General features: G+C 42.9%; 3 protein-coding genes across 3 annotated transcripts; 2 read left to right on the forward strand and 1 right to left on the reverse strand.

Moving 5' to 3' along the window:
* The first annotated feature begins 18 nt into the window (after nucleotides 1–18).
* On the forward strand, nucleotides 19–9,756 carry LOC135942637 (condensin-2 complex subunit G2-like). The gene is made up of 16 exons (XM_065488880.1): nucleotides 19–320; nucleotides 369–620; nucleotides 679–840; nucleotides 1,097–1,384; nucleotides 1,439–1,552; nucleotides 1,608–1,808; nucleotides 1,860–2,033; nucleotides 4,687–4,797; nucleotides 4,853–5,049; nucleotides 5,108–5,344; nucleotides 5,400–5,536; nucleotides 5,599–5,894; nucleotides 5,948–6,061; nucleotides 6,118–6,258; nucleotides 6,749–7,549; nucleotides 8,400–9,756. The coding sequence occupies exons 1-16, from the start codon at nucleotides 222–224 to the stop codon at nucleotides 8,778–8,780; spliced, it is 3,705 nt and encodes a 1,234-aa protein (XP_065344952.1). The 5' UTR covers nucleotides 19–221; the 3' UTR covers nucleotides 8,781–9,756.
* LOC135942639 (D-beta-hydroxybutyrate dehydrogenase, mitochondrial-like) lies at nucleotides 9,747–18,998 on the reverse strand. Its single transcript, XM_065488884.1, has 8 exons — nucleotides 18,736–18,998; nucleotides 18,226–18,357; nucleotides 16,849–16,932; nucleotides 16,621–16,792; nucleotides 10,952–11,104; nucleotides 10,723–10,890; nucleotides 10,109–10,251; nucleotides 9,747–10,052 (listed from the first exon to the last, which is right to left on the reverse strand). Exons 1-8 carry the CDS (start codon nucleotides 18,793–18,795, stop codon nucleotides 9,894–9,896), a joined length of 1,071 nt encoding a protein of 356 aa, XP_065344956.1. The 5' UTR covers nucleotides 18,796–18,998; the 3' UTR covers nucleotides 9,747–9,893.
* On the forward strand, nucleotides 11,149–12,746 carry LOC135942641 (uncharacterized). The gene is made up of 2 exons (XM_065488885.1): nucleotides 11,149–11,293; nucleotides 11,564–12,746. Exon 2 carries the CDS (start codon nucleotides 11,662–11,664, stop codon nucleotides 12,712–12,714), a length of 1,053 nt encoding a protein of 350 aa, XP_065344957.1. The 5' UTR covers nucleotides 11,149–11,293; nucleotides 11,564–11,661; the 3' UTR covers nucleotides 12,715–12,746.
* Nucleotides 18,999–19,080: the final 82 nt, after the last annotated feature.

The following is a 19,080-nucleotide window of genomic DNA, read 5'->3' on the forward strand; positions in this document are numbered from 1 at the left end:
ATGTTATGTTGGCAGCTTGGGATTTATTTGTAAACAGAGGCCAATGCTCCTCCTACGCGCGCAATCTTCTTTGTTTCATTCATATTTCGCCTTCACGTTCGCGACTTTGTTTAGGATTTTTTCATGATCACAGGTTTTGCGCGAACGAGGAAAGTCTTCAAATGCTTATTCATCGACGTTTGACTCCACCGTGGCGTGTTTAGCATCGGTTTTAGAGCAACATGAGCAAGAAGGTCATCACCAAACCGCCAGCTCGACAATCGTTCAGCGAATTCGTGGACAGGCGCGACCTGGTTAAAATCCACGGCACTTTCACCTCAGTAATTATTCTTATTTCTTCTCTCTGTGTTTTTAACCAAATTTTGCAGGAAGCTGTCGCCTTGGAACTGATCAGCTCACTCAGCAATGCACGGAAAAAGCTCCTTTGGGAATGCATTTGCGAGGCCCTCTTCTCACTTTCACCAAATCATTCAGATGTTGTGTCTCCCGCTGCGCCTCGTTCACCTCCATTTGTGTTCAACGGAAACGTTAGAGTCGGAAATAGTGAAGAAACGGAACCTGATGGAGGCGGGCCATCCAAGAGAAAGAGCGGGAGGACGAAAAAGGCTGCCGAGGACTATGTATGATCGTAATTTTAATTAATTAGTGTGTCTATCTCAAACCTACTTTAAATTTCAGGTTGTCTCATTGCTTCCTGAGAATCTAAAGGAGAGGGCTTTAATCGTGCTGGTCTGCATGAGGTATTTTTTGGTCCATGCGAAAGATCGGGAGCCTGGAGTGTTAAGAACCGTTATCGATGTTCTAAACCACCTCCTCGCTTTAAATATCTGTGGAGATAAGGTGATTAAATATTTACTTCATTAGGTTTTTTGAACGACATTAAACTAACCACATTTTTTCCAGTGTTATGAATTTTATGAAGGTTATATTTTCTGGGTTTAAACCTAGATTTTAAAAATTTATATATATCAAGCACAAGCCCCTAAATCTCATCAGCATGACACGTAGTACACTTAACCTTCATGAATTTTCAGACAAATAAAAATGTACAATGTAAAACGAGATTCATTTCCAATATTCTTGATTTTTTCTGCAGGCTATTACGATTTGCGAGACAATTTGGAAGAAAAAGTGGAGTGGCTACGAACTCTTAGGCGTGCAGTGTTTCCAGTACATGCTGCACATTGTTGCGGACGCCAACTGCAAAAAGGCTGATGTGAAAAGGTTACTCATGTACAAAGAGGCGGTTGAACCATCAGCCTCGTGGATTCCGAATGTTGCCGACGCAATGGCGCTTTGCCTCACAAACAAGACCGTCCTTTTAGAAAGTAACAGTGCATCTCTCCTCTCAAGATTTTTTAACATTAGTGCAAAGTATACTGAGGTGAGTTAAGAGTTATTTTGTTTGAAACAAATTAATGCAGAATATTACATTTAGGAATTCCATTCACACGTTAAGAAGGCTTTGATCAACCAATCAAAAGCTGAAGCCAAAGCTTACGGGCAAATCTACGGCTGGGCACTGAATCGATCCTCGCCCGAAATGCTAGAAGTATTTCATCCAACCAATCAAAAGTTTTGTATTAAATTAACTGTGGTTATTGCAGGTTTTGAAGACAAAGTGCATTCAAGACTTCATCCAGAAGTACATCAATGTCCAGTGGGACCTGAAAGCGCAGAAAATGATGCCGCATGGAATATTGCTGGAAGCTGTCCTGGAGGAGATCTACTACATCACGTCTAGCAACGTGGTTGGCTTCAAAGTTCTCCTTGATGCTTACGAGCCGCTACTGTGGAGGAATTTATCTGTAATATTTTTAATTGTGTTTTTAAGGCGTGATTAAATTAAATGTTTTCAGGCCGCAAATCCTCTGCAACGAGCCACTTCAATCAAGTTGCTCTACATGATGTACCCCATTGAGCCGCACAACATCACCAGAGTGGACCAGGAAGTGCTGACCAACAAGCAAAATGAGTTGATTCTCATGTCGCTAGAAGATCCAAACCACGTAGTCCGATTGATATCTGTCAAAGTAAGTTCTGAACATAGATTTTCTTTCTACATAAAAATTTTATTAAACTCGTTAAATATTAAATTTTAATTTGATGAGTTATGAGTTAAAATACAAGGATGGCTTGTTTTGATGTTGTGAGCCATATCAACAAGATTTATTTAATCCTTAGTATATGATAGGAAAGAACAGAAAAAACAATTAGCTGTTATGGGAAATCTTGTTTTTAATATCCTCCAGGTCTTAAAAAGTAAACTTGATTTTCTACATGTTATGCCTTATCCAATGAACACCATATCGAAGGTCATTCACCATTTCTTAAAAATAAAAAACTTGAGGAGGACCAGGCCCGGACTGGCACCAAATTTTTTACCGGGGACTTTTGATTTTCGCGGCCTACCGAGCCACTGCGGCCCACTACCTCCCCCCCCCCGAACTTTTATAATTTTCAATTGAAATAAAAGGCAGCTTCCTCGATGGATAGAGAGCAGGGTTGGAAAAGACCGGCATTTAAAAAAACGCGGTGCAGAGTGGTAAAAAAGTTTTTTTTCGATTTTTTACCATTTTATTGCAGGCCATGTTTGAATCTCAGTTTTCAATAAATTTCTAATTATTTGCTCATGACCTCGACTTCAAAATTTTTTAGAAAACTTTTTGGAGAAATTGAGGCAGCAAATGGCAATTTAAAAGAAAAAAATGTGTACAGTAGAGGAAATTTTGACCACTTCCGACCAAAAATCTTAGATTTTCACAAGGGGAAAATGAAATGAATTCATTTCTTGATTTTTTTGCGCAAGAAAAGGTATCAAAAGCGATCGTGCGCTTCTCGTACTCACTGTGATGCCGCTTGCTTCAGTCTCAACTGAGAACGAGTGTTTCGATCTCATAGTGAGTACGAGAAGCGTCCGGCCGCCTCTGATACTCACTGTGAGACTCAAAGTTGCATTATCAATTTGGGAACAGCATTTTGATACTCACAGTGAAAATTATTCTGTGAGTGAACCATTAGCCGAAACTAGTAGAGCAGGTTATTTCTGTTCTGTAGAAATGCGGAAAAATATAAAGCTCGCTATTCACCGAGGAAGCTGCCATTCATGTCAACTGAATTTTAATTGTACGGATTATTTAGTTGTGCAGTTTAAATATATATCATCTGAAATGGATGGAGTGACGTCAAATACATCAATATCGACCTATTCTGGCCTAATTATTTTGGAAAACTGGGAAAACTTGACAGTTGAATAAGGTTGCGTTGCTAAATCTGCGTGTTGCTCAAAATTCAATCTTGTCAGAAGTTCAGAGCAATAAATATTTTTGTCAGATTAATATTACCTTTTTCCCTTTTGAACAAATCAGCTTGACAATAATTTTTTTCTTGATAATTTTTTAAATATTTGACTTCTAAATAAAAATAGAAACGTGTACTATAGAGCACTCACAACAGCCAGCCTGGCAAAATCTTGGCCAGCCGCTTTGGTTTTAGCTCGCCAGGCACGCCTGCCGCCGGTCAATTAGTTCGAAAATGGAAAAAAGAAGTTTTAGCTCCTTCGGCCGTTTATTGGCCTATTCTCATCCAAAAATCTAATTAAAACGTAGCCCAAATAATGCATTCAATAATTTCCGCGCTAGATTTAAACATGCATAGCGAATTTTTCACTCTCGAAGTGGGGGCCACCGATTCCTAGTACCTGATCAAGCTCTCAGTTTAATTTCTATTCCTGTGTGCAAAGACGGAAAAAGGAGATGATAGTTTTTCCCGTTTGCTCACTACCCAACAGAAATATGATAAAATAAATTTAATGAGAAGCGGGCCGAACGGCCGAAGCGGTGGGCATGCAACAAGCGCAAAAAAAATGAAAATTTATTTTTCGATTTTTCATTTCAAGACTTTTCCTATGATTTTGAAATTAATTTAGCTACAACAAGGAACTGAATAATAAGAGCGTGTGCTGCCTCCAGCCCCAGTCCCAACACGGGAAAGCCACTAAAACAATATGGGCCGCGACAGCCACAAACGCAGGCCGCTTGACAGTCTTGGAAATATTGGGCGGTCCGGGCGGCCCACTTGGGCCGCGGCCCACCGGGGTTTCGCCCTGTGCGCCCGATTACCAGTCCGGGCCTGAGGAGGACAAGTCGCGAGAGAAATTTCAGAGATATTCTAGTAATTATTGCACTTTCTTGGTGGCCCTAATGGACTGAAGCGATTTTTATGTGCTCACCCCCAGATTCCATGGTGCAAAAAATCGCTTTTAAAATCATGCTCAGTGTTAAAAACCGTGTTTTTTTTTACCAAGTTCTTTCAGGCTATGTTTGCACCTCAGTTTTCAATAATTTTCCAATTATTTCCTCATAACCTCGACTTGAAAAATTGTCAGATAATTTTTTTGAGAAATGAAGCCAGCAAATGACAATTGAAAAGAAACAAATCTGCTCAGTAGAATAAATTTTGATCAATCCGACCGCAGGGGAAAAATGAGAAAAATTCATTTCTTGCGCAAGAAATTGGTAAAAATTGAGTGGAAAGAACCGTTAAAAACAGTAGTGAAATCATGCAACCCTGCCAGTTTCTGTGTTTGATGTATTTTTTCCTTTGGAAATTATCAGAATTACAAAATTAGTTTTAAAAAAATCCAAGTGATTGTCAAGTATCCTTTAATACTGGCAACATTTACAGAAAATTCGCAACATCCTTGCCGAGACGTGGAGTGTGATGCCGAGGCCGTTCAAAGTGGGAGTTTGTAATGCCATTTTCAACAAGCTTGCGTTTGATAAATCCAGTCCAGATGTAAGAGTTTCCGTGCGTTCATCAGACTCATTTTTAATAATTGACTTATTAATAGATCCGCAGGGAAGCTTTAATAACAATTTGCAACTTCATCAATGACGACAACTACCAGATGTGCCTTTTCCTATCAAAGTTTTTCAAATTCCTCAAGCCGTCCATTTATGATGAGTGCAAGCAAGTGCGAAGAGCCATGCTCCAGGTTTTGCTCGCGTTGCAGGAGTTTCGACACCCCAAAGCTTTTTCTAGTCAAGAGTAAGTGGCAGTCTGATTTTATTCTATTAACAAAATCTTCATAAAAAATATCTTACAGCTCAAACGAGAGCAATTCAAAAGTCTCTAGCTGTTGGGACATTGTATCCTTGCGAGAGCTGATTGAAGTGATGGCCACGGAGGAGTCCAACTCAACGATTCTCAAAATGTGCGTGGAGCTGGCCTTCAGAAGCATTCACCCGAAGGAGCCAGAGAGGGAAAGTACTCAGCTGCACAGAGTTATCTGGCTCATCAAACAGGGTCAGCAAATCGCGAGGAACTTTTATGAGAATTCTCTGTAAGACTGATTCATTTTATTTAATTTGTAGTCCTAAACCAATTGTGCGTTTTAGGCATTTACTTCCAGTGGAGGAAGCTATTGTTTTCATGACCAAAGTGATATCTAGATTAGGAGTTTACTACAGGGACTTTGACAGGAAGGGAAGGCCGAGGAAAAAGGAGGGAGCCGTCGAAAAGCCTGTCAGCAAAGGTGATTTTTTTTAAATTTTTAAATTATAATAATCTCAAGTAAATTTATTAATTTTTGTTCAGCGAGGAAAAGAAAGGCGGACGTTCTGGATGAGGCCAATGAAGGCACGGAAGAAAACTTGGAGTCGTTCAATGAATACCACGAGGAAACTGAAGGAGGGCAGTCTCAAGAAAACATGCTGGAGCCAGTGAAAGAGAGTCTGAAAAACCCAGCGATTGTCGCCGGTCTGCTTGACATTATCATGGTTCTGTGGGTGAAACACGCCAAAGTCTTGAATGAAAACGCCAACGCCCAGGTGCAGGCCAAGTTTGAAAGTACCGTGCAAATCTCACTAGAATTCATCTTCAGAGAGTGGAAGGTGGGCTTTGTATGAGTCTAATTTGCATGTTATTAAAATATATTTTATATCAGGACAATTTCCAAGTGCTCGGACCAATTTTATATATTGGAAGTATGCTTCCCTCGAAAGGAATGAAAAGGCTGCTCAATTTCTGCATCAACAGGATCAAACTTCTCATCACAAATGTATGTGTATTATTATTTATGATGAAACAGTCGTTGAATTTCTGGTTTGGCCTTAGAATGGTGGCATTCCAGATCAAGAAATCAAACTTTTGGCGACGGGAGTGTGCAACTGGGACTCGGCTGACATTTTGCTCAACATGACAGGCGACTGGCTCGCGGAATGCATCAAACTCTCCATCTCGAAAAGCAAATCAAAGGTAAATATTTGATGACGTTCATTTTCTCTTAATTTTGGTGTAACTTTTTTAAGGTTTAAACAATTTAATTTTTATGATAAAAAAAATCATTGAGAGATTCCTCGAAAGATTTTGTTAGTAATATTATTAGGGTGCTGTATAGGTGTCAAAAGAATCGAGTTAAACCGAAAAATATGAGGCCGTTTTCCCGTAAAATCTGCCTCTCAGAGCTTAGCTGAGAATGTCTCGAGTTCTAATGAAGCTAGAACATTAAACATTGTGCCAAAAGATGCCTGGAAGCTGCGAAAAATATTTAAAGTCCCAAAACTCTAAATCACTTAATAATTCACGAGCAAAAATATAAACAAATTTAGCAGCAAACAGAAAAAATATTTTTACTTATTTAATTAAGCGTTTTATTGGGCAACGGTTCTTAAAGAAAATGCATTTTGGATTTTTTTCTTGTTTTTATTTTTCAACTTAAAATTTAAAATGCTCTACAATTTTTTAGGCAAAGAAACCAAAGCTAGATGAAGACCCTGAAATCGAAAACAAAGCCTCGGCGGGGCTAATCATCCTGGAAAAAGTTTTCACCCACCCGCTGGCACACGCAGTCACCATCCAAAAGTCGTCCGGAGCGATGCAGAGTCTGCTCAAAATTACGGAAGGCGTGAAAAAGGTGATCGAACTGCGCCTCTCGTGCACGGAGCCGTCGGCAGAAATGTCGGACGAGCTGATCCACAGTTGCTTCAAACGGTACGTGGCGCTGATGAACCTGATTCCCCCCAACAAAGAGACCAACTTCAACCCGAGCTCTGAGTTTTCGAGTCTGATCGGCTGGTCGGACAAACACCTGCTGCCAAACACAAGCGAGGACAAACTGTCGCAGAACGGGCGGCACTCTGCCCCGCTGGTGGTGCAGCTGCTGTCGGTTGAGCTGCGCTGCATCGCCATCGCCACGCACAAGAACATCATCTCCAAGGACCTGATGAGCAAGGCTGCTGGCTTCTGCCAGCGCATCCTTGCAACCCCAGCCGCCACCTACCTCGTCTCCAGCCTCATCTGCGCTGCTGGCAGCCTCTTCGTCAACGCCGTGCTCGTCAAACAGGGCAAGCGGCGGGGCACGCTGCCCAAGGACCTCTTGGAGATCACGCTGCCCAATCTCATTTGCGACATCCTCAACGGCAGCGTCAACGCGTCAAAATTGGAGATGCTGATCGAGCGGGACTCGGTGGCCAAAAACGAGCTCAAGTCCAACATTGAGGAGCTGTACAACGCCTACTACGCCATGTTCCAACGCAACTCGGTGCAGGTCAGTGTTTGGAAATAATTTTTAAAATTGTATTTACCAAAAAAGCGAAAATTGTATTCTTATTCAAAGGGCAATATATAAAAGAGTCGCTAGGCTACATGTCCAGAATATTTACTTAAATCAGCTAAGTTCCCTTAATAAAACCTGCTGGAATTTGTAGCGAAATTATTAATAACTTGTTCTATTTTATAAATTGAGATATATATCACCGTGGAAAATTTTCGATTTAACCAATTTTTTTCGTAATCATATTTTGAGGCCAGTTTTTAGTTATATTAACTATGAAAGCTACCTAACGAATCGATCGGTGTGTTTTTCCTTTTATTTATTGCGGAAGAGTCCTTTGGTAGACTTTTGTCGAGAAATTTGTAAATAAGAAATAACGAAGAAAATGTAGGAAATGAACATGCAGGTTTGTTTCAACCAGGGTCCCCAAGTTTTTACCAAGTGGTATTTACCAGCATGGTTTTTAACGGCATTTCGCTCGTTCATAAAATACTTTCAACCATGGAAAAAACTCACGGGATTTTTTTCTTTTCTGGAACTTAAAATTTAATCCATAGGATCAATTTGTGTAACCATGAGCATTATATATATGCCAGCAGAATTGATTCTAAATTTATCTAATTCTGTACCTTTAGGTTGATTTTGATATTTTATTCATTTTCTTAAATATCCGCTTAAATCTTAAAAATGTAAATTTTCGACCAGTGCACATAATCCGCATCATGAAAACCTAAAAAAATCAATAGTTTTACCAAAAACTCAAATGAGTTTCCTTGTTAGTTAAAATATCAGTAAAATCCACCTGGTATGGTTTTGCTTATAAAGTCCGTGCTCTGGTTTGCAGGTCAACACGCTGGACCGCGCCTTCGTCAAAGCCGTATTCAAGACGGCGCTCGCCTCCGACTCCGGCGACAGCGGCCTGCCCTATTTCGCCGAGTTCCTCATCAACGAGTTTCAGCATAGCTCGTTGATCACGCCCGAGAAGTTTTGGACGCTGGTCCAAGAGCAGGTGCAATCTGGACTGGCCCTCACGCCGCAGGGCAGGTCGGCCGTCGAGGTCTTTCTGGTCGTGGTCGGCTCCAAGTGGCCCAGTCTGCTCCCGCGCAAGTACGTGGACGAGTGTCACAAATTGCTTAGTTCCTTAGCCAATGACAAAGCAGAGGAAACGGAGCAAATCGACGAGTACGACTTGAACCAGTCTTTCATGGTTCTCAATGATATTTGACAGTTGCTCAGTGTCAGAAAATCCCTGTTTGATTTTAATCCAAATACTTGCCAAGCCAGAAAATTAATTTTTACCTTTGGTGGGGGCTGACTGATGCAGCTCACGAATTGTTGTGCAGTTTTTTGTTTCATGTTTCATCGTAATAATTGTTAGTAATTAGACTTGGGAAATTCTCCTTGTTCGGAGCCACAAACAGACGCTGCTAATGTTCATTCACAATTTTTCCGGTACTCAAACTGCGATTTTAAATTTAATCTTGTTCATGCTTGGCATGAAAATAGTTCATTTGACTTTTGCTAAAAATCAAAATCGGCCTAACCTGTAATAACAATTTTTCAAGACAAATAAAAACGTTGCTGTCTTGATTGGCTGAACCAATTTGTTGTTTTCAGCTCGTTAATGAATGAAATTATTTACGCCAAGGATGCACAGCGGCAATTTTTCTGAAATCGCAGTGCAATTGTCTGGATGTTGTAAATTAACGGTGGCTTAAAACACTAAGGACTGTCATAAGTCGTGAATTTAATTAAATAATGACGATAACCTGAATTGTTTAGGCCACAGTTAAAAATGTGAGGGAATGTTGTTTTTATTTTCTCACGATGTTTGCAAAAGCTCCTGCTCACAGATTTGATTGCACTGAATAATTAGGGAAACGACCTGTTGCAAACGATCAAACCTTTCAAAACCCCAAAACGCATTTAATATTGTTGTGTATGATGGCACTCGAGATCTCCAAACTTTGGTATAATGTTTTTAATTTAATATGTAAGCACCGCCCCCTATTCAAGTACAATGCAGAATCACGGACATTCTGCACTATACGAAATGTGCCACTCAAATGACCCCGGGTTGAGACTGAACCAATTTCGTTTCCAAAGCGTTTTACCTGAAATGCAGATAAGCACTAAGTTTACTATTTTTAAATGTTTGTACATGGGATCTGAATAAAAAAAACGACCAAAATAAGATAAAACGTTGAGCTTTATTCGCAACTCATCAATCCTACACTCAACTCCATTTGTTTCTGCTGACATTTGTTCTATCATCAGGCAAAACTGCTCTCAAAAGGAATAATAGTAGTTGGTCACGCTACTCTCTTTACGTCAATTTTTAGTTAATGTAGATTCGCTCGTAGATCCATTCGGGAAGGTGTGTCTGCACGAGGCATCGGATTTTCCAGTCCAGTTCCATCGGCTGGTACCTCGGTGCAGGGAACGTTTGCACCAAAGGTTGAGTCAGGCACAACAGGGCCGGTTCAAGATCGGTGGGCTGCAATTTTATTGCTTGAAATGTGAAAAGTAGTGCAGGGTTTTATTAATTCTTACGCCTTTGGTGGTGTAGTCAACCATGTTTTTGAACACTTGGTTGTAGTAGTCCTCTCCGTAGGCATTCTTTAATTCGTCGCTCATCGCATTCCACATTCTGCTCGAGTGTGCTTTCACCGCGTCCATTGAGTATAGACTAGTAGCTGAAAAAAAAATTAAAAATTAGACAGTTGAACCAAACGACAGAATAGAAATTTTAATTTATTTAGTTGGCGCTCGCAGTATTTATTTATGCGATGTTGATTTTTTTCGTTTTGCTACTGGATTTTAAAATATATATTAATTAGATTTTGTTCTACACTAAAAAAATATATATATGCATCTCCTTTCTTGTAGATTTCATAGCAATTATTAGCCCACAGGGTAAGTAAAATATGCACTTTATTTTTTTAAATTGTATATTATGGAGCCCAAAATACTAAAAAATGTCCCACCACATCCGCAAAAAGGTTAAAATTCAAATTTTAATCGCAAGGGAATTTCTCAGTATATTAAACCGCCTATAATTTAATTATAAAACATTAAAAATTGTAAATTTTGTACAAGGCAACCTTGTGTATTTTCATTTACAAAATAATTAATTTTTTATTTAATTTATTTATTAAAATACGCACCAGCAATGAAATTTCCGGGCTCGACAATGCTGACGTGCACCCCGAAACGTCTGATTTCAAAGCGGAGGACGTCTGAGAAGGCCTCAATGGCGTGCTTGGTCATGCCGTAGCTGGACCTGCCGAGCGACGAAAAGCGGCCCAAGGCGCTCGTCACATTCACCACTCGTCCTGCAGCAATAAAATCACTCATGTAAACACGGCAGATTGAATTAACGTGTCGGGTTCTGACCAGATGCTCTCCTGATCAAAGGCAGAAACGCCTTGGTTGCTTTGACTACTCCCCAAGTGTTGACCTCCATCACTTTGCGCGAGTCGTTTTCCGAAATCCACTCGATGTGGCCAAAGGTGCTCAGCCCGGCGTTGTTCACCAACCCCCACAGGCCTGCGGCAGACAAATAATTGCTCATGTAGGGGCTACCACAGCGTGGCGCCACCGTCCAGCTGCAGTCGCCAGTGCAGTGATAAATTCAGACAATTCGTGCCGTGTGCATACGACGTGAGAAAACAATTCCGTCAAGCGTGTGATTCTCGTCTCCGATAGTTTTCCCAATAATTTGAACCCTCCCAAGGGGTAAGTCAATCAAAAACTTAATTAAGTGTTCAATCTAATATTCAGTGATCATATCAATGTCAATTAAATACTATGTTCAGTCATTAAATGCTATTAATTCGCGATATTAGATGTATGTAATTTGCCGCCATATTAAATTCAATGCATAATAATAATAATTCAAAATGTATAATTAATTCTTGAGCTCATTTGTAAATTCCAACAATCAAACTAATTGTAATTTATTTATTATTGTGATTCCTAAGACTGATTTTTATTGTAATTTTCCAGTTCAAGTGCGGAGTGAATAAATCTCCAATTCAACAAGAGACGAGTGTTTAATTTGGCTTCACGACACCCCAAAGTGGTGACCACCCGACGTTCTCAACATGCAGAACAACATTGACTTGGGGCAAGACAAGACGGAGGACGAGCTCGCTGCGGCCGAACAACTAATTCGAATGGTCCAGTCAGCTGCAAACCTGGTCAACAACCAGGGGACTAGCGCTGCTAGTTCCTCTCGTCGCTCCTGGGACTTTCCTGTGCCACCCTTCAACGGAACCCGCCTGGACACATACTTCGCCATGCTCGAGCGACGCTTCGCCAGCTTCGGGATCCAGGACGAGGACACCAAGTACATGGTACTTTGTGATGCCGTATTCAATTACGACAAGCTACCTGAGTCAGTCAACAAATGGATTATCACGCAGCCAACCAATGCACCATACACAACTCTCAAACAGTCCATCATGGAGTCGCTGAAGCCCTCCAACTACACAGTCATCAAGGCTAAGATGCTGACCGAGGTCTGGGACACCAACATGCTCCCATCCGAGTTCTTACAGCGTCTCCGTACTCATGCTGACGAGGAGACGGCTAAGAGCAGCATCTACCTGGCTGACCTCGCCAATGTGTGGCTTTGTGCGCTGCCCAAAGCCTGGCAGCCGAGCCTGGCTAGTGTGGCGGCTGGCGACATTGATGTAGCCGCTAAGACTGCAGATAATATTCATCGCTTTTCAAGTATGGATGCTGCTAAGTCTCCTGGCTCTCAACCACCAGGCATTTTCGCTACCGCCGCCCAGCCCAACACACCTGAGGTCTCTGCTGTCAGTAACAATGCTGGAAAAATTGACCCATCTGTTGCCGCGCTCATCGAGGTCGTCAACAAGCTGATGGCAAGACTCGACTCAGACCATCAAGGCAGGCAACAATTCAGAGGAAATAGCCGAGGACGTGGATACGGTCGTGGCCGAGGCCGACCACGCAGCCGATCACCAGCCGAGCTGATGCATGAGCCTGACCTCTGCATCTACCATCATAAATACACCATGGAAGCCCGCCGCTGTGTTCCTGCCTGTAAGTACCATAAACAGTTTTTGGCCGTGCAGAAGATGGCGGAGGAAGAAGGCAAGCCGGAAAACGCCCCCGGGGAGGGCAAGTAGAGGCGATTGCCCAGCCCCCCAAACCAACCAAGCCTCGCCGTTTGTTCATTGTTGACCCAGCCACCAGCTACAAGCTATTGGTCGATACGGGCGCCGACCTGAGTGTTCTGCCACGCAGCCTGCTTCCCCAGTTTGTGACTGAGTCTAGCTTCAAGCTCGCTGCTGCCAACGACGAGCCCATCCGTACCTATGGTTACCACACTCTCACCCTTTCCCTTGGCCTGCGCCGTGACTTTGAGTGGGTGTTTGTTGTTGCGGATGTGACCAGCGCCATTCTTGGAGCAGACTTTCTCTCCCATCACAAGTTAGCAGTGCATTTGGACGACATGGTGCTCGAAGACAAGGTGACCGGACTAAAAACTCCTGGAGTTATTAGTGACCGTGACATGCCTGTTGTGAAAGTGGTGGATTCAACAAATAAATTTTTCCTCTTGTTGCAACAGTACCCTGAGCTGTTTAAGTCTACTAAACACCGAATTGCTGTGAAACACGATACTGTGCATACAATTACAACCACTGATGGACCTCCTGAAAATGACCGATTTCGCCGATTGGCGCCCGACAAACTCGCTGAAGCCAAGAAACTGTTCCAGGAGATGGAGGACAGAGGAATTGCGGTGCGAGGCCAGAGTTCCTGGGCTTCACCCCTTCATATGGTTGCCAAAAAGGACGGTACTCTGCGGCCAGTCGGGGACTACCGCAAGCTGAATGCTCGCACCGTCCCCGACAAATATCCCATTCCTCATTTGCACGATTGTAGCGCCTCTCTCCATGGTTGTCGTGTATTTTCTATCATTGATCTCTCCAAAGCGTACATGCAGATTCCAGTCGACCCCAAAGACGTTCATAAAACTGCCGTCACGACTCCGTTCGGTTTGTTCCTTTTTCCAATGATGCCGTTTGGTTTGAAGAACGCTGGAGCGACGTTTCAACGATTCATTGATCAAGTGCTCCAAAATATGCCTTTTGCATTCGTATTCGTTGACGACGTGCTGGTCGCGTCCCCAGACGAGGAAACGCACCGACATCACTTGCAGCAGGTTTTCGAGCAGTTATCCCAACATGGTCTTGTGGTCAACGCAGAAAAGTGTATCCTCGGCGCGCCCACCGTCGACTTTCTTGGCTACGAGGTATCGACATTTGGTTTGCGGCCATTACCTGACCGCATTCAAGCCATTGCAGATTACCCCGTCCCTAAAACGCGAGAAGATCTGTCGAGATTCCTCGGAATGGTGAACTTTTATCATCGCTTTTTGCCCAACATCGCTGCCCACCTTGCTGCTCTCCATGTCTTCCTCGCTGGTCCACGCAAGCCAAAGAAAACCCCCATCCAATGGTGCAAAGAGGCCGACAAGTCCTTCCAGGAAGTGAAGCAAGCTATGGCCAACGCAGTCTGTCTGGCGCATCCCAAACTTGACGCACCACTTGCCCTCGTCACCGACGCTAGTGGCGTAGCTATCGGTGGCGTGGTGCAGCAGTTGGTTGACGACATCTGGCAGCCACTCTCTTTCTTCAGCCGCAAACTGAGCCCTGCTGAGCGGAAGTACTCAACGTACGACCGCGAGTTGCTTGCCATCGTCTGCGCCATCAAGAAATTTAAATATTTGGTCGAAGGAAGAAATTTTTCCATCTTTACGGACCAGAAGCCGCTCGTGGAGATGTTCACAGCCAACAAGACAGACCGCCATCCTCGCCAGGAGAGGCACATTCAATTTGTGAGCGAATTCTCCACTGACATCCAATACGTTCCTGGCAGCGCCAACGTCGTGGCGGACGCTTTGTCGCGCATCGAAGAGGTGACAGCGCAGCCCTTCACCTTTGCAGCCATCGCTCGTGCCCAGCTGGACGACGCAGAACTCGAGAAGTACAAGGAGCCAACCAGCCCTCTCACCCTGCGCCTCTACCCTGTGGAAGGTTCACCTGACCTGACCATTTGGTGCGACGTCACGACTCACCAAGCTCGCCCATTTGTGCCTGAGCAGCTGCGACGACAAGCGTTCGACTCCCTTCACGACCTCGCTCATCCAGGTATTAAATCCACAGTCAGACTCGTTTCAGACCGGTTTGTGTGGCCTAGCATGCAGAAAGAGTGCCGCCAATGGGCCCGCTCTTGTCTCTCTTGCCAGAAAGCAAAGGTCACGCGCCATACCAAGGCGCCATTGCATCAGTTTCCGCCCACGACAGAACGTTTTTCCGTGGTGCACATCGACCTCATTGGCCCCCTTCCGCCGTCTGAAGACTTTAAATATTGCCTGACCATGGTGGATCGTCTAACTCGCTGGCCTGAAGTCACCCCTCTGAAGTCCATCACCGCCGAAGACGTCATTCGCGCGTTTAAAGACTCTTGGATCAGTCGTTTCGGAGTGCCGAAGACGGTGGTGTGCGATCAAGGCCGGCAGTTTACTTCCCAAAAATTCCAGCAGTTCGCAGAGCTCGCAGGAATTGACGTCCACTACACTAACAGTTATCACCCCCAAGCGAATGGAATGGTGGAAAGGTTCCACAGGACCCTGAAGGCAGCCCTGACTTGTCACAAGACTCCCTGGTCCATGGCCTTAACACCAGTTCTACTTGGACTGCGCTCAGTGTTGAAAGAAGACCTAGGCGGATCCCCAGCCCAGTTCGTCTTCGGTGAAGCTATTCGGCTGCCAGGCGAATTTTTTGTTCCCCCCAAAAATGAACTTTCACCTTCAGAATTGCTTTCCAAGTTGCAGGCCCACACCAAGAAAATTTGCCCCATGCCAGCGTCCCACCACGGTGTTCCTTCCTGTTTTGTTCACCCGGAGTTGGCCAATTGCACGCATTGTTTCCTTCGAGTAGACGCGGCGCGACCTGCACTCACCCAGCCCTACTCTGGACCACACAAAGTATTGGAGAGAGGCCCTAAGACGTTCATTTTGGAGGTGAATGGCAAGCAGAAGTCGGTGTCAATTGACAGGCTCAAGCCGGCATTCGTTCTCGCTGCCCAGCTTCCCGAGCCAGCTCCAGCAGCACCTCGACTCATCCGTTTGGCCCCACGACGACCTCTCGCCGAGCCAGCAGCCGAGCCAGATGATCAACCTGAGATGCCACCTGAGCAACCTGAGATGCCACCTGAGCAACCTGAGATGCCACCTGAGCAACCTGAGATGCCACCTGAGCAACCTGAGCAACCAGCAGACCAACCTGACCCACAACCAGCACTAGTCGAGCAGCAGCCGACAGCAACCGCACCGACGAGCCGGTCGACCGACCAGGCGCCACAGCAGCCGGTCCGAACGACAAGATCAGGTCGTCAAGTGCGCTTCCCTGCCAGATTTGTGTCCTACCAAACTTCCAGTTTGTCGGAGGGGACTCCTGTAGGGGCTACCACAGCGTGGCGCCACCGTCCAGCTGCAGTCGCCAGTGCAGTGATAAATTCAGACAATTCGTGCCGTGTGCATACGACGTGAGAAAACAATTCCGTCAAGCGTGTGATTCTCGTCTCCGATAGTTTTCCCAATAATTTGAACCCTCCCAAGGGGTAAGTCAATCAAAAACTTAATTAAGTGTTCAATCTAATATTCAGTGATCATATCAATGTCAATTAAATACTATGTTCAGTCATTAAATGCTATTAATTCGCGATATTAGATGTATGTAATTTGCCGCCATATTAAATTCAATGCATAATAATAATAATTCAAAATGTATAATTAATTCTTGAGCTCATTTGTAAATTCCAACAATCAAACTAATTGTAATTTATTTATTATTGTGATTCCTAAGACTGATTTTTATTGTAATTTTCCAGTTCAAGTGCGGAGTGAATAAATCTCCAATTCAACAAGAGACGAGTGTTTAATTTGGCTTCACGACACCCCAAACTCATATATGTAGTGTTCTGGCTCTTAGTCGATTAATTCTGTTCCCGGAATCGCTTAATACCATTGATCCCTCTCTTGTTCAATTCCTCGGTAACCTCGTCCAAAGTGGACGCTATCTGCTCGTCAGAGGTCACATTCATTTGGACGGGAATCAGTTTGTCGCCGCCCTCCTTCTTCAGCTTTTTCGCGCCATCGCCGTTCTTGTCCAGGCACGCGGCGAAAATTACGAAGCCCTAAATCATAATCGTGTTAGTGATTTGAGATAACCGTTTATAGTCGAGCATTTTACCAATTTTTCGAGTCGTAGAGCGAGGTGATAGCCAAATCCAGAGTCGCAGCCAGTCACGAGAACAGCTTTTCCTTCGGGTTTTATCTGAAGTGACGGAGATAACTCTTTATGATGGGTTTCAACAATTAATATCAATAAGTCAAATATTGGCAATCAAATGGGCTGTGGATTTTACAGGTTTCCTAAGGCTAAAATAGTTGGCTATTTTTATACCTTTTTGGACGGTTTTAATAACATTTTTAAGGGAAATTTTTGTTTTGTACAATTATTTTTAAATTTTAAGAATTTATTTACTTGACTAAAATAAATGCTCAAAATATGAACGGGCTTTGTGCTGGAAATTTTGCGTCACTTTTTGTGATTTAAATATTTCAAAAATTCAGAAAATAACGAGGATGAGCGGTTTAAGAATTGTAAATAAATTTTCTCTCAAAAGACATTAATACCAAATGAATACAAAATAATCAAAAGTCTATCCTTCATAATTATATAGTTCCTAAAAAAAGAGCAAACGAGCTTCGAACGTGTTCTTTTTCACCTCAGGATAAATATTAATTTGCATGAGGTATGAGGTCTAAATTGTCTAAACTTTAAAATGAAACCGTCTACTCACTTTTACGTTTTTTTCATGCACGAAAAATATTTTGAAGCTAAGAATTTCGGCCTGAAATTTGAAACTATATGCCCTAAATTGCATATATTATTAGCCAAGTTAGGCAATTTTTACGATTTAATAGACGATTTTAGGCGGAATTAGATGACTTTGAGCATGAAAAATGGTTTGAACTGCATATAATTCGTCTTGATGGTCTTCTGACAGTTAGAAGGTCCAAAAATAGTCAACTATTTCAAATAAATTTTGCATGATTTTGTATATTAATGTCGTAAATGTTTTGCATTCATATAATTTTAATTTATTATTATGGAAATTTAATATGAACGTTTAATGCTTTTCTAGTTACACGAATTCTCTGCCAGTAATAATCAAAATAGTCCCTTTTGATTTTTTTTTCAATATTATATGTTTTGTTCCTAAAACTAATATCGGTCTTACGATGACATTATGTGATTTTTGCTCTTGTTTCCGTTTGATTTCGATTGAAATTTGAACCCCGTGGTAAAATGTATTTAATAACTTCCAAAACAGGTTTTTGGCAGTAGTTGTTGTTCCCAACGAACGCAATAAAATTACAATTTATCGACTTTGTAATCTTGTCGTGACTTGCATCAAGGCCCTTTTTCTGTTTGCTGTGCCTGATTGAAATATTGCGTATTAAAAATGCCAATATGCACGCGGACTCTGTGAACCACAAAAAAAAGGAAGAACCGACTATCGTTTTCATTAGGTGCGTAATAGAGCAGGGTTGAGAGTATCACCTCAAGCGTAGCAATAAAAGCTGCCACGGCTGATCCAATAATGAAAAAGAGGAGGAAAGCCAAACATGGGCAAATCGAGGTGATGCGCAGGAAGCCAGTCACGGCGGTCAACACGTACGCCGCTACACCCGCCTGAAATCGACGATTTCAAGATTGTCATTCAACATATTACTGACTGTAATTTGTGGGCTGATGGAAAAAATTTAAAATGATTTCCAGAAAGGGTCAAAAATTAAATTTATTGAGTTTTTTTGATGAAATTTTAGAACTCTGTAAGAAACACACGATGACATTCGAAAACAAATGGATATTTTGAAACAAAATTGAATTTGGAACTCAAATTATAGAAAAGTGTTAGTTCTATTTCAACATATGCTTGAAGAAACTATTGGAGTTTCGACTTTTGGTGTGTGTGTGTGTGTGTTTAAGTTACCATCTCTCGAAATACACTCACAGAAAATATGAATCTATTTTTAGGGAGAGTTAGATGTTAGAAGGAAAGAAATTGACCTGTAAGCCCCAGATGGAGGCCCTGTGGAGGCCGTCAATGGATTTGTCTAAGCGGTCCATCCTCTCCGGTCAGGCGCACATGCAAAACAGGCAGCAGCCGAAATTTGGCGAGATGACGAGCGCGCGGTAGTGACCTTGCGGTGATAACGCACCAGCGTGGGTCTGTCTGTACCGTTACTGGTCAAAAAAGCCGCGTGTAGGCATCGACCAGCCTCCGCTCCGCTCCTCTTTGGCCTCCAAAAAGATGCGTTCTGGGTTCTGGCCGGGGCCGCGGTGCGTTTCGATTTCGACTGCCGCAGTGAATGGGGATGCACCGCACGCGGATGCATTTTTTGTTTTCGCTGC

The sequence above is a fragment of the Cloeon dipterum genome, chromosome 4, assembly GCF_949628265.1.
Source record: "Cloeon dipterum chromosome 4, ieCloDipt1.1, whole genome shotgun sequence".
Taxonomy (NCBI): Eukaryota; Metazoa; Arthropoda; class Insecta; order Ephemeroptera; family Baetidae; genus Cloeon; species Cloeon dipterum.

Excerpts from the sequence above, each read along its gene's own strand:
- LOC135942637 (XM_065488880.1), top strand. The coding sequence starts at position 222 with ATGAGCAAGAAGGTCATCACCAAACCGCCAGCTCGACAATCGTTCAGC. Across the intron at positions 621-678 it reads AAAAGGCTGCCGAGGACTAT|GTTGTCTCATTGCTTCCTGA; the intron begins GTATGATCGTAA and ends TTTAAATTTCAG. Across the intron at positions 6,259-6,748 it reads TCTCGAAAAGCAAATCAAAG|GCAAAGAAACCAAAGCTAGA; the intron begins GTAAATATTTGA and ends ACAATTTTTTAG.
- LOC135942641 (XM_065488885.1), top strand. The coding sequence starts at position 11,662 with ATGCAGAACAACATTGACTTGGGGCAAGACAAGACGGAGGACGAGCTC.
- LOC135942639 (XM_065488884.1), bottom strand. The coding sequence starts at position 18,795 with ATGGACCGCTTAGACAAATCCATTGACGGCCTCCACAGGGCCTCCATC. Across the intron at positions 18,358-18,735 it reads CCTCCATCTGGGGCTTACAG|GCGGGTGTAGCGGCGTACGT; the intron begins GTCAATTTCTTT and ends CGTCGATTTCAG. Across the intron at positions 16,933-18,225 it reads CTTTTATTGCTACGCTTGAG|ATAAAACCCGAAGGAAAAGC; the intron begins GTGATACTCTCA and ends CCGTCACTTCAG.